We start from the raw sequence: 15,399 nt of genomic DNA, 5'->3' as shown, positions 1-15,399 counted from the left end.
ATATGTCCTCTCTATTCCACACGATTGGCATTATTCACTATCCCATGATACATTTTGCTCTTCTGAAATTTGTTATTGCTCATCAATTTATTCCAAGTCACTTGATACTGCATTGCCAAATCATTTTGCTTCAGAATACTTTAGATCACCCAAGACCAACTATTTCCATCTTCACTTTCCATCACATTTTTTCCTTTCAATTAGTAGGTACTTACCCATTTAACCCACAAGGTGTCTTTTTTCCTGCATATAATTCCAAAGGCACTTCATCAGTGTTACTTGATTTCACACACCCATATTAATGATGTTCAGACTCCCTTGACTGTAAGGCCTGCAGACTGTCCTCCAAGCAACATGACTTTTCCTAGTGACATCATGACTACCAGACCAAATGAAAGATCTGCCAATCGCCTCAATCTTATGTATCACTGCTTTTGGAATAGGGAAATAGTGCATCCAATATTGAGTCACAACAAAAGTTATGCTCTTGACTAATTGGATCCTACCAGCATAGCTCAAGAGCTTTGAGGTCCAATGTTGAATTCTTCTTACAATCCTATCAATAAGTGGGAGGTAAAGTATAATATTCAGTTTCTTACTACTGAGGGGTGCCTCTAAATATCTGAAGGGGGGTTTTACTTCTTCAAATTTAGTAGTCACTTTGATCTCCTGCTCAATTTTCTCATGAACCTCTCTGGGATAACTCTTGCATTTACCTCGATTTATAATCAACCCTGTTGAAGCAGAAAACCTGTCCACTGTCTCCATCATCATTTCCACAGACCTTGTGTCACCTCTGCAAAAAAGCAAAATTTCATCTACAAAAATAAAATTTGTGAGACTAAGCTTTTCACACTTAGAATGATGGTTCAAGTTTGCATTCAATTGCATGCTATGCAGCAATCTATTTAGATATTCCATTGTGATAACAAACAACAAGGGGGAGATAGGGTCCCCTTGCCTTATCTCTCTATAAGCTTGCATAGTTTCACTCACTCCACCATTGACATTGAACACATATGTCACACATTTTACAATAGCCATAATCTTTTTAGTGAATAGCCTAGGTATACCAATTTCATGCATGATTTCCTTCATAGCTCCCTAATCCACCATATATAGGCATTTTGAAGATCTAGCTGCATCATGCACCTTAGGATCCCTCCCTTTCTAGTATAACATTTGATAAGTTCATAGGTTAACATGATATGATGATGGATATTCTGGCCAAGCACAAAGGCTGCTTGGCTCAGACTGATATTCCCTTGTAAGACTACCCCCAATCTAGCAGTGAGTACTTTAGACACAATTTTGTAAAATGTTGTACACCCTGCTATGGGTATGTACTCTTTAACACTTCTTGCATTCTCATATTTAGGAACTAGAGTAAAAATTATTTTATTGAATTCTTTATACATCATCCCTTTCTAAGAAAATTCCATTACAGCTGCAATGACATCATCCTTGATGATGTTCCAACTAGATTTGAAGAACTTAAAACCATATCCATCCACCCCAGGGGATTTCAGGTCTCCAATGTCATGCAATGAAACTTCTATCTCCTTAATTGTAACTCAATGCTCACAATATTCTTAAGTTTATGGGAATGACATGAATACTCATTAAATATCTTCTCTCCAAGTGCACTAGAGGCATTAACAATATCCACAATATTCATGTGAAAGACATGAATACTCTCATCTTCTTTCATTCTTAAGTTCTAAAACTTAGTGGTAAGAAGTTGAAGTCTTGACATGTTTACCTTAGAGGTTCCTTCATGTGCAGTGTTCAGGATTTCCCAAGCATCTTTGGCAATAGTACAACCACTGATCAGTCTGAAGATGTTCTTGTCCACTTCATTGAATAGGGCATTCAATGCTTTGGAATTTCTTAGGACTTATGTATCATCTTTATCATCCCAGTCTGCCTCCTCCTTGACAGTAACATTGTCGTCCTTGTATTTAATGTCAGGAGGACTCCAACCTCTAACAACTGCTCTCTAGGCCTTGTCATATATGGACATAATGAAAGCCACCATGCGAGCTTTCCAATAGTCATAGTTGGTTCCATCAAGAATAGGTGATGTATTCAAGAACCCTCCTCCTTCCTTATCCATTGTACCAAAAAGTATCTTCCCTGAATCTCACATAGAGTCAGAGCTGAATGTCTACTCTGATACCAATTGAAATTATGGCGTTCAGATTACAGATATCCTAAAAGATGTCGAGACAACGTTTTCCAAACACACACAATGACAAGGTATAAAATATTGCAATGTAGAAACTTAAAAAACACAAGTAAGTGTTCACCCAGTTCGGTATAAACAATACCTATTCTAGGGGCTACCAAGCCAAGGATAAGTCCACTGTGATAGTATTCATTCAAAGTACTATGCAAACAACCTCTAGTTTACTGACTTCTCACTTAATCACTACTCGTGCTATACATCTACCTAAGATTCACCTAGGTATGAAGCCCTCCTTAATCCCCCTCAATCACAATGCTGATGATCAATTACAAATATTAGAATACACACTTCCAAAACACAGTCACTCAATGCTTACAAGCTTATGAGTGAACACATAACTTACAACTCGATAAAAACACCAATCTCTTCTATCAATATGATATTATAGTGGCTCACAATAGACAAGAATTCAGAAACCCTAACACAAACTACAATGTAAGTTCACACAAAATAATAGGTTTGATGCTTGTTATTTATAACAATCTTCTAGACTGGATTTGGGCTTCAAATCGCTGCAGGGCACTCAAGAAAATCTTCCAAAATTTTCTCCATGAAGATAGGACTCCAAATATTAGATTCCTAAATATTATCCATATTTAGTAACTAATCAATTATCTTGAAAACAGAGACAATATCTTATCCCTTAAATCAAGCTCCACATAGGATTGCATAATATTCCAAAATATTCTGCACCTGTACATCAACCGACTTCAACCAATCCAATTGTAACATATGAGACGCGATGTCGAATAAAATCTGCATAGGACATCTTTCTTGACATGTCTTTTTCAGTTGAAGTGAATGGAACATCTTGTTCAACATGTTCCCACAAGTTAGTTTCACCAAACATAATGTCAATCAAACTGCACAAAATTAACAGTTACAATAGAGGGATATTTATACAAGCTATTAAAAACAAGTGGAACACAAAAACAACTAAAAAATAAGCTAAATAAGCCCAAACTCGGGCTCGTAACCGGTTATGCCTACTCAAACAGAAACTCAGAAGCTGAAAACATCCAGCTTCCAGAAGTGCTTAATTGATAAGGTGTTCACACCAATTCCCACCCAGAATATTTATTGGCTTAAATAGTTTTCTGGTCCCTATAAGTTAGTGAATTTTTTATTTTGTTCCATGTATTTTTTTTTGGGTCTAAATTCTTATATCTCATATTCTTGCTGGCTTTGGTCCTTGACGTTAAAGTGTCGTTACAAAAATGATGACATGGCAAACGTTGCAGACTTGGCATCCAAATTTTTTTCATTTTTCATTTTTTTACCTCCAAATTCCACGTCAACGCCTCTTTTATTTTTTCTTTCTTTTTTGTCTTAAATGTTAAAATGCAAAAGCTTAAAAATTTTGTTTTCAACAAATGTTGAACCCGTGTCCCTTGCAATAGCATAATACTTAGTATCCACTATGCCAAGCTTTCGTTTTGTTTTTAACATTGCAACAATATTAATATATATTATATGTCTGCTTTAATATTTAATAAATTAGTTAATATTTCATATTAAATTTTATTTTAATAATTTCATTTTATAATAATTATTTCATATTATATTTTCATTATCATTTTATTAATATTATGAAATATTTAATATTTCTACTATTAATATTTCAACCTTTTAGTTTCCTAAATATTTATCCTATTAAAGGTTTCAACTATTTAACATTTCAAATATCAATATTTAAAAATTTATTTAATATTTAAACTATCAATATTTAGTAACTTATATAAAATTTTAACTATTAATGATTAATTAATTTATTAAAGATTAAATAAATTATTTTAATATTTTAACAATTTAATATTTCAACTATGAAAATTATAGTTATTTAGCTCATTAAATAATTATTTTAATAAATATTTCAGTTATTTATTAAATAATTTATTAAATAGTTTAATTTTTTTATGTATAATTGAAATGTTTTTATTTAATACATTTAATTATGGTTAAAATATTAAATAGTTGATATATTTAATAAATTAAATAGTTTAGTTAATTTTAAACTATTTAGTTTATTAAATATTTATTTATTTAAATATTTTAACTATTAATATTTTAATTATTTTATTTACTTAATAATTAATTTTTTAAAATATTTTAACTATTTAATATATAAACTATTGAATTTACCAACTATTAATATTTCACATATTAATAGAAATATCCAATCACACTTTAATAATGTATTTAAATATTTTAAAATTTTCTTGTCGAATAAACTCAATACAAATAATATGTTTATGAAATATATACGTGTACTTTGAAATACTTGAAATGGATGTAAGTAATAAAATTTTAAGCCTAAATATTACAATAAATAAAAGGGATATGTAATACATACACATGTATTACAATTGATAAAAAAAAAATTAATGTTGTTAGTGGATAGGTATTAAATCAGTTTTTGAAAATTTTATAAATTAACAGTTCCATTATTAAATAATAATAAATCATTCTATAGCATATGCTAAGTTATAGGGACCGACAAATTATTTAAATTTTATTAATTTGTTATTTTAATATTAGGATAACAATCGAACTCGAAACCACCTTTATCATTCTACTCCTTAAATTTTCCACTTAGCAAATTCATATTTAGGTTTCTTCTAATATAATAATCTTGATTGCAAAGTATACTTTAAATTTTGAACTTTTAAAACTCAATTAAAATTTTTATAAAAGATTAAGTTTAAATTTTAAATTGTGATCAAATTTATGTATTGAAATTGATAAAATGCAAAAATCTATATTGTAAGCAAAGTATGTTTGGAAGTACTATATGTTTGTCCAACTAGGGATTACCATGGCCCATCATCCTATAAAATGGAGGGTGAAGAACAAATAAATACTTTAATGATCAAGTAGAAACAAAAATACATATATTTAAGGTTAGTAGGAGTATTTCAAAAAATGAATTGAGGACTTATCTTCTTTGTATCTTAATACAAAGATTCACCGTTGTTTTTAATTAATTGCGTGCACACCTTGGTGTAGCGTCCTCTTTCTTTCTTTTTCGTGTGAGAATATTGTTCTCATTTTATTCCTCTTTTACTTTGAATATGGTATTTGCACTAAATTAAGGATAAGGACAACAAAATAGTCACACACAAAAAAATACAATATAATTCGAATTGAATAATCACTGAGATTTCTTGTATACAATAACTTTATATATTTTGTTAACAAGTCCATGATTGATAAAATTAGCGATTGGGTGATAAGCTAGCTAATAGCTTATAGTTTATGACTTATGATTGATGACTGATAATTTATAGTTGATGATTGATAGTTGATAAGCTAATTAAAGTGTTTGATAAAATTAACGATTTAACTAGATGATAAATATGAAATGACATAAAAATATATATTTTCAATTAATAATTAAATATATATTTAAAATAATTAAAATTTATAAGGATATTAATAGAAGAAAAAATATAAGCTATAAACTATAAGCTAAAACGCTATTTAAAATAGCGTATGAAAAATAAGCTATAAATTTGTGATGAAAAAATTGTAACAAAACAAATTTTTTATTATACATAAGGAAGAGAAATAATAATAAATCATTTACTATTTTACTTTTAAAAAGTTATTCTAATATTAATATTAATATTAAGTATACACTTTTATCGACAACACTTGTTTATCACAATCCAGATAAATATGGTTCGAGTATAAACACGTAAATGAAAACAATTAAAAAGAAAATAAAAATTAATTAATATTTATTTTTAAAATAATTAAAAGATATATATTATATATGTGGGTATTTAATTAATTTTTATTTAAAATAGTGATCAAGCAAGTAGTTATTCTTCTTTTACAATCACTCTTGCCAAAAACTAATGTAGTTTAGTTCAAATAACTAATACTTGGTCTTCAAACTTGACTTTTTAAAATTATGATCGGTATGAATTTGGATAAAACTAATTTGGTAGCAACTTGTTGAAAAAGATATTTCAATTTGCAGACTCAACATGTCGAATGTGATGTCCTAACCAAAAGTATAGGACACCTGGTTTATCACAGTTTACAATTTGGATGTAGTTGTTTACTTACAGATTATTGAATATTCTATGAATATTAATAGATCCCATGTGGCGTCTAAGACTGATGAATCAAAGATTTTGTTGGTGTATTTTGTTTTCTAAATGTTGAGACATTTTAGTAATGTTGAGACATTTTAGGAAACTCTAGATTGAAGACCTATTTTTGTGGAGAAGTTTCAGCAGACTTTTAACATCTTCCTTGCTGCATTTTTGAAGCCCAAATCTAGTCTAGACTATGCATATAAATAGAAGGCTACAAACCTAATTTATGTGTGGAACGCATTGTATTGTTAAGTAATCTTTTAGAGTTTGTGTGTTCATGTTATTTGTGAGCCTTTCTAATATCATCCTGATATAAGAGACGTGTTGTCTCATTTGAGTTGTAAGTTATGTGTGTCACTCGAGAATCTTTTGATGCATTGAGTTGACTGTGTGTTGCATGCTTATCAAGCTATTGTTTTTTATCGAAGCTTTTAAGCAAGATCAAGTATTGTTTTTGATTAAGGGATTTTTTTAATCAAATATTGCTTTGTATTTGAAGACTTAGGTGAAAGGTTGTTAATATTAGTAACTAGGACTGAGACTGTGATACATCGCTGCGGTGATTGGGAGTGAGAGGGTTTATCATATCTAGGAGGTTCCTAGGTAGAAGTTGCATTGTGTATGGATTAAGTGAGAAGGCAGTAAGCCAGAGGTTGTTTACATGGGACTTCGAATTAATACTGCTGATAGTGGATTTCCTTTCTGACTTGGTAATCCCCAGAGTAGGTGTTGTTGTACACCGAACTGGGTTAACAACTTTGTGTGTTCATTTACTTTTCAGCATCTTTAAATTGTATTTACCTTATCATTGTGTGTTGTTCAGACATCAGTGTCTCGACATCTCTTAGAACATCTGAGATCTGAATACTAGAATTTTAGTAAATATATTAAAAAAAATTATAAGAACAAATATAGCAAATAATAGCTTATTAGAAAATTTAATAGTTTTTTATATTTAAATTATTCTTTGTTGGAAAGAAAATAGATGAAAAGTTGAAGATGACCACCGCGATGAAACTTTTGGTACGGTGGTTATAGTTCTATAGTGATCAAAATAAGTATTTGCAAAAAGCTAGCACTCAAACACTCAAGTCAGTGTTTAAATGAAGTAGAACTTTTCAAGTGTGTGTAAAAAGAGTGGTTAAGTGTGCCTTGGAGTCACACTTATATGAATGAGACGGTTAGGATTGTTCTCAATTTGTCCAGTATGTATGTATATATATTGTAACAAGAGAAAGAAGAGAAAACAAATGTAACAAACTCTCAATGGTGAAAATTCAGTTATGATTTCATTGTAACAAACTTGTTTAGATACACAAAAATCAAATGCCATGTAATCAAAACTAACTATGCTAATAAAACTCAGAAGAACATGCAACTTTATGCTGAGCAAGGTTTTGAAGCATGAAACTTCTGACTAATGCATGGCTTCTGGCTGACAACCTCAGAAGCTTCTAACTTTAAGAACAACTTCTGAATGAATGACTTCTAACATCATCCCTTAATTCATATTCAGTTAATCAAACTCTACAACACCAATTCCATCCCTCAAGTAGATAAAGCGTTCAATCTTTATAGCTTTAGTCAGCACATCTATAAGTTGCTTCTGAGTGCTACAGTGCATAACTTTTAGCACTCCATTTTGAACTTGACTCCTCAGAAAATGATATTTCGTGTCAGTGTGCTTACTCCTTCCATGCAGCATTAGATTCTTGGCAAGGCATATAACTAATTTGTTTTCAATCATCAACCTCACAGGCTTGCTCACCTTAATCTTTAGATCTCGCAATAAGTTCATAAGCCAAACATCTTGACACGCATACAAAGCACCTGCAATATACTCAACTTCACAAGTTGACAAGGCAACCACATGTTGTTTCTTGGAGCACCAAGAAATGGAACTTCTTAGATACTTGAAAAAATATCTAGAAGTACTGAATAGCGTATCAGAGTCAACTCTATCTCCACACCAATCAGAGTCTGAATAGCGTATCAACTCTGAGTCAGATTTAACACCAGAAGGAACACAACACTCCATACCTCAGATTCACTTTAATATACCTCAGTATTCTAATAGTAGCTTGGTAATGTGATTACTTTGCCTTGTTGATAAACCTAATCACCATTACAATTACATAACAAATGACAGGTCTGGTGCTACAAAGATATCTCAATGAGTCAACCAATTATTTAAAATTTGTAGCATCTACATCATCACCCTCAAAATTAGAATACAACTTGTGATTCGTCTCAGCAAGCGTGATGATCTCTTACAATTTGTTAGCTCAAATCTCTTCAGAAGTTCAAGTTTATACTTTAACTAATTCAAATTATACCCTTCTCAAAGTACAAAATCTCCATCCCTAGAAAAACATATCATATTTTCCAAATTAGTCATCTCAAACTCATTCATCAGCACCTTCTTGAACTTAACTAACTCATCAGAACAGCTCCTTGTTAGCAATATGTCATCAACATAGAGACACACTAGAATCATATTTCCTTCAGAAGTATGCTAAACATAAACACCATATTCCATCTCACTCTTTCTAAATCCTTGAAGCTTGAAAAATTAATCAATTTTCATATTCCAAGCTCTAGGAGCTTGTTTGAATCATACAACGCTTTATGTAACCTGTACACTATCCCTTTCCGATTATTTTTCATAAATCCAGGAGATTGTGACACATATACCTCTATCTACTAATCTTGCTTTGTATTTTCTAATTGATCCATCTGGCTTCAGCTTTATCTTTAAAACCCATCTGACACTGATGATTTTCTTCTCCTTTGGAAGCTCAGACAAATCCCAAGCTTTGTTTCATTCTATAGCCTTAAGTTCTTCTTTCATGGCCTTCAGTCACACTCTCTTCTTGAGAGATTCTTCAATACCCACAAGTTTAGAGTTTACTAACATGGTACATTGAATGACTTCTTCTTCAGAGTCTATCTCAGTATCTTGTAACATGTCAAACTCTGCAAATTCTATTAGTATTTGTCTAATTCTTTGTGGCCTCTGTTCAGAATCTTCTTCCAGCTATGGAATATTATCAAATGACGTATCACCTTCAAAAGTTTGACCACATTCAGAAGTTTTACCTTGGATCAGAATCAGATTCACCTTCAGAGTCAAACTTGCCTTCAGAATCACCTTCAGCTTCTGACCCGTCTTCACATTCTCCTTCAAAATTAGACTCGACTTTAGCTTAAGAGTCATCATTGTTGATGCGATAAAGCGGCAAGAAAAAATTAATAGGTATATTTATTACCGGGTGATATAGGTTATATCATATCGTAGTCCATAGAGATTGCTAAAGAAAAACCGTCGTTCAACTATCTCACGTTCTAAGTTTCGTGATTGGGTGCGGAAAGTAAATGCGGGAAAAGTAAATAAAAAGAAAATAAACAATCTTAATAGTCTAAGAGAAATAGTTATGGAATTTCATTTTGTTCTACCCGTCGAATATTTAGATTTGAAGATCTATCGTTCAACACTCACAATACGCATCAAAATCACCAGGCATCATTCGAGACGCCACATCAGTGTCCATTTCTGCAACACCGACGAAAGCTCAACCGTACTATTCACATCAGCGATTTTCCAACCGACACAAACAACACAGAGGCATTAAACTCGATATCCATTATGATTATTATCCCCAAATCTGTTTCTACAATTTAGAAACTAATAGTTATCATTGCTAATCAAGATCTATGATGTCTATTTCTGTAACACAAGTCCAGAGCATTTAAGCAAAAAGATCAAGAACAACAACAATGATGATTTGTAAAGTGAATATATAAACGATCCCAAGATCAACAAATGTACATACAAGAGAGAAAAAATATACATACAAAACCCACCATTGGAATGGAACATAGGGAAGAAGGAGATGAACCGGAAACTTTCACTGTGTTAAAGCAATCGAGACAAATCCATAGCCAATCGACAAGATGTAGCATCCAATGGTGTTTCCTAAACCTCTAAACTATTAAAAATGGATTAGAGCCACTCCAAGGGAGAAATGGATGATAAAAACCCTAAAAATTATGTTCTAAACTATAAATACAAAAACAGAAAATCGCAGAGCGCACTAAGTGCCCTACAGCGTGCGACGCGCGCTATAACTTAATATACCGAACCGCCCTAGAGCGCACGATGCGCCCCAAGCTCGCGCGGCGTGCCCAAGCTTCTGCCAGAATTTATTCTTTTGCTTCTACAGCGCGTGTAGCGCGCTACACCGAAAAAGCAGCTTTATTTCTTCAAAATGCTCTTGCAGTCGTATCTTCGATAGTTTATTCCTTGAGGCTCCGACAACGCAATAAAACCTACAAAAATACAAGAAAACTATCAAATAGTACATATTTACACAAAAACGTAACAAAACTCAAAGTATACGAAATTACACAAAATGGGGAATTATTCAAACGGAATTAACAAAAAGTATCGATAAGTGCCACTATTTACATACACAAAATAACTACAATTTGGCACTTATCAATCATCTAAACTCTGACTCAACTTTAGAAGCAAAATTCCCTTCAGATTCAGAAGTATCTTCAGAAGTTAAATCAGGTGTTGACACTACACCGGAAATGGATTAAGACTTGCTCCAATCTCATGCTTCTAATTCTTTCACAATGACATTTCTATTAATTTCAACCTTAGTAGTGACTGGATAATAAAGCTTATAAGCACATGTAATGTGCTACCCAATCAGCAATATCACTTTTCTTCTATCATCCAACTTTTTTCTAGTAGCACCTGGAACATGTTTGTAACAAACTGAACCAAAAACCCTGAAATGACTCACACTTTTCTTATCTCCAGTCCGCTTCTCAAAAGGAACAATTTCCTTCAGCTTCTTTGTTGGACATTTGTTGAGCACATATGCTGTAGCGGCAACAACTTTTTCCCACAAGGTGTGAGGGAGCTTCTTCTCTATCAGCATGCTCCTTGTCATATAGAGTAAAGTTCTCTTTCTTCTTTCAGCAAGATCATTGTGTTGAGGAGTGTATGGAGTAGTCACCTCATACTCAATTCCATTCTCCTCATAAAACCTATTGAACTCTATAGAGTTGTACTCACCTTTTGAGAACTTTCAAATCAGATGTCCTAAGCTTGTGAAGTTCAGATGACCCTCTCTCTCTCTCTCTCTCTCTCTCTCTCTCTCTCTCTCTCTCTCACACACACACACGTGTGTGTGTGTGTGTATATATATATATATATATATATATATATATATATATATATATATATATATATATATATATATATATATATATATATATAAAAAATAAAAAATATCCATCAAATTTAGAATAAAAAATAAATAACATTTTATGAGAACTTTATAATGTATGAGATGGATTGAATTCATCGATAAGTTTAAATAGATAATTTGAATCTAATTCATTATCTAATTTTTTACGTAATAAATGAATTGGATAAATGATTTAATAGATGACCTGGATAGATATTAAGTTAATGAATTTTATTGTCATCCATAACTTAAATGTTAATCTAGACATATATTTTAGGGTATTACATTTTGGTATGTTATACTTTGAAACTTATGTTAAATTAAATGTGAGGTTCTAACGTGTGTTGTTTGACTATTTGAATCAGAAAATATGGCTTGCTCTAATTATCGTTCTAAGTTCTTAGAAAAGTCTTTTAAAGGGAAGAAAAACAATAGTAAAGGTTGTATGCAAACACGATTATGAATAAAGGTTCAAACATTTTTAATTTTTGTTTTTTAAAAACATAAGCTTGGTAAAAGAAATTGGGGTGTTATGGTGGTATTTTAAAGTTTTAAAAGGCCTTACATAATCAAATATTGCTGAAGTGGTATTTTAAAGTTTTAAAAGGCCTTACATAATCAAATATTGATGAAGAACAATTGTGGTGTCAATGTGATCCCTGTATCACATTCTGTTTTCTTGTCCTTCGGCGAAAAGGATATGGGAAGATATCGGCGTTTGGTTTGGTGTTAGAGCGGATATCGAGCTATCTTTATGCAATAGTTTCAATTTCTGGTTTGATTTTTTCAGCAGCATGAAAGTTAAGGCTGGAAAGGAAGGTTTCATATGGTTGGTTGTTTGTTGGAACATTTGGAACACTCACAACGAAATTATTTTTAAGAACCATTCCTTCTCATTGTCGGATTTACGGTGGAACATCAAGATCACGGCATGGAAATAGCTGACGGTGGGGGATATTACTCATACCAATAGTAATTTCTACAACTTTTGCAAAGATCCCTTGTACTATCTTGTTAAGTTTCTATTGGTTTTGTAATTTTCTTTTGGCTTTTCCCTCCTTTTTTGTATCTGGGTTTTGAGTACCCCTAGTACTCATTATTAATATATCCTAGCTTAAAAAAAAATGATTTCAAAAGTATGAAATTGAAAGAAAGAAATTAAGGATTTGATAGAGAAATTCGGATAAAAAAAATTGAGATTGAGAGGAAGTGTGTGAATTTATTCGAATCCACTTAATACAAAAATCTTAGATTCATTAACTTCTTAAACGTAAAAATTAAAACTCAAAAAATTGTGTCCATACAAATTCACTTAATACGGGATACTTTATAAATTTGAGTTCAACTTAAACCAAATGAGTTCAAAATCGAAGTGGTTTGGTTTGGTAATCATATTTAATGATTCCAAATCCGTAATTTCATAAATCTATTTATTTAAAAAATGTTGATATAAATTAAGACTTTATTATGTTAATTTAAAAGAGTTTTAATTAAATTTTAGTTAAAATTTTAAAATATAAAATTTAATTTAACTATTTAAAATTTTATTAAAAAAAAAAGAACATTTAGTTCTAAACAGATAAATGAGAATGATTTAAGGGTTAATGAACTTTTCCGTCCCTTTAAATATTTCAAATTTCATTTTTAGTCCCTCCAAAATTTTCCATCAAGAAATCGTCCCTTCAAAATTTTTCTTCCCAACTATTGGTCCTAACGTCAAATTTCGTAGCTAATCGGGGACTAAAGTCGTAGCTAATCTTTAGCAAATTTGACGTTAGGGACCAATAGTTTAGACGAAAAATTTTGAAAGGATGATTTCTTAAAGGAAAATTTAGGAGGGACAAAAAACGAAATCTACAATATTTATAAACACCAAAAAGTTTATTAACCCATGATTTAATAAGGAATGGCTTTTTTTTTCTTTCTTTATGGTCTAAAATGACCCGTTATATTAAACTTCTAAAATATGATAATTAAAGAGGATAACTCAAAAGAGAAATATAATCCTTTCTTTAAGATGAAATGATAGCTTAATTTAATTTTTTGGCCATTTACATCATGTCACGCAACACTGTGCTTGATGGAGAGAGACCACCTTTTAGATCCTTGAAAGCACTTTCAAATAGAACTTTTTTTCCTTCAAATTAAAAGTACTTTATGCTTTGATTAATTAAGGACTAGTTTCATTACTATACTCAATAAACTATAAAACTTATCAACAATTATATAAAGTTTAAAATAAAATGTTAATAATCATTTTCATACTTTCACAGATTTCAAATATTCTTTTTTTTTCTTCTTTTTTTTACATTTAATGTTTCAAATATTCTTAAGATTGATTCTTATCAATGATAACACCGCATTAAATATTCATAACGTCTCTTTTTTTTTTTTTTTTTCCTTTTTTGAAGTAAAAGGTTCACAACATGTTTGTTGATGTTGACATTTTCATTTTCTTACTACTAATATTATTTTTAAAATCACAAGTTGTTTGTACTTAAAAATTCACAATTTCTCATTGATTCTCTATAACTATTATTCTTTCAAGGATTTTTTTATTAATCAGTAACCATCCATTTACTTTTTATTTTTATTTTTATTTTTATTATTATTATTATTATTATTATTATTATTATTATTATTATTATTATTATTATTATTATTATTATTAGTATTATTATTATTATTATTTGATGAAAACAAGAGGATTAGAAACAACTATTTACGTAAGTTTATGGTTATATATTTTTCAAGTGAATGAATGATTGAATGCATGATTGATGTTAACGTTTAACTAAGTTTTGTTTTATTATACATACATCAGGTTGAGAAGAATTGAAGCTAAATATAAACAATGATATTGTACCCAAATAAAAACATTAAATATAGTAGGGATTAGTAGCTTGATTATTGCATATCAAATTAAAAATGATTTTTATATAAATAATTCTTTTAGATTCTTAAAATAAGATAATTTAAATTAGAGGATGGATATTCTTACTCCAAGAGTAAATTATTACAACTTACTCCAAATCTTGACATTAATTCTTTTCAATCCAATGGTAAAAAATAATAAGTAATAGTTTTCTCTCTCCACATTTAATTACTTATTATTTTTAACTATTGGATTGAAAAGAATTAATGGTGAGCACGTGGAGTAAGTTGTAATAACTTACTCTTGGAGTTCTCTTCGGCTAAAAATATATATTTTTCAAAAGTCAAACAAAAATAACTATTTTATTCTCAACAAAAAAATTGTTTCGAGCAAGCCACGAGACCAAGGAGCGGAAAACTCGATCATGATAAGGCTCAGTGCAATAGCATGTTGGCCAAGACGTACTCATAATTACGAAACTTGCATGTCATCCTCACCTTCGACGATCGTCCACCGTCAGATACGATCGGACGATCCTTCATGTAGGACGTCAGATTACACTGGGACAAATTTATCCGCTCACATTATATAAAAGCCAACACACACCACATGTAATCTCTCATTCATTCATTCATTCATACTACCTTCTCACTCATTCATTAATTTTGACATTGAAGTGTTAACCTTGCGGGTTCACACCGCTCTAACGTATCGAAAATTCACTCCACCACATTAGAACTTTGTTCCATTCTATCTTAACATATTTCTGATTTCAGTTTGGAATAATGGTGTCATCTGTGGAAATCAGCATTTGATTCTCACTAATTTCCATGATTAGATTCTTCTGATCCCAAAATCATGAATTGCAAACGCGATTTCACTCAAAAGAAGACCATGGTGTTTAAT

At 30.8% G+C, this 15,399-nt stretch overlaps 1 protein-coding gene across 1 annotated transcript; it reads right to left on the bottom strand.

Annotated features, from left to right (window-relative positions):
- Window positions 1-285: 285 nt before the first annotated feature.
- On the bottom strand, window positions 286-1,086 carry LOC131640300 (uncharacterized). Its single transcript, XM_058910714.1, has one exon. It carries the CDS (start codon window positions 1,084-1,086, stop codon window positions 286-288), a length of 801 nt encoding a protein of 266 aa, XP_058766697.1.
- Window positions 1,087-15,399: the final 14,313 nt, after the last annotated feature.

Source organism: Vicia villosa, unplaced genomic scaffold, assembly GCF_029867415.1.
Source record: "Vicia villosa cultivar HV-30 ecotype Madison, WI unplaced genomic scaffold, Vvil1.0 ctg.003033F_1_1, whole genome shotgun sequence".
In the NCBI taxonomy this organism is placed as follows: domain Eukaryota; kingdom Viridiplantae; phylum Streptophyta; class Magnoliopsida; order Fabales; family Fabaceae; genus Vicia; species Vicia villosa.
The sequence above is the reverse complement of the archived record's forward strand: the minus strand, read 5'-3'. Positions and strand labels throughout refer to the sequence as shown.

Excerpts from the sequence above, each read along its gene's own strand:
- LOC131640300 (XM_058910714.1), bottom strand. The coding sequence starts at position 1,086 with ATGCATGAAATTGGTATACCTAGGCTATTCACTAAAAAGATTATGGCT.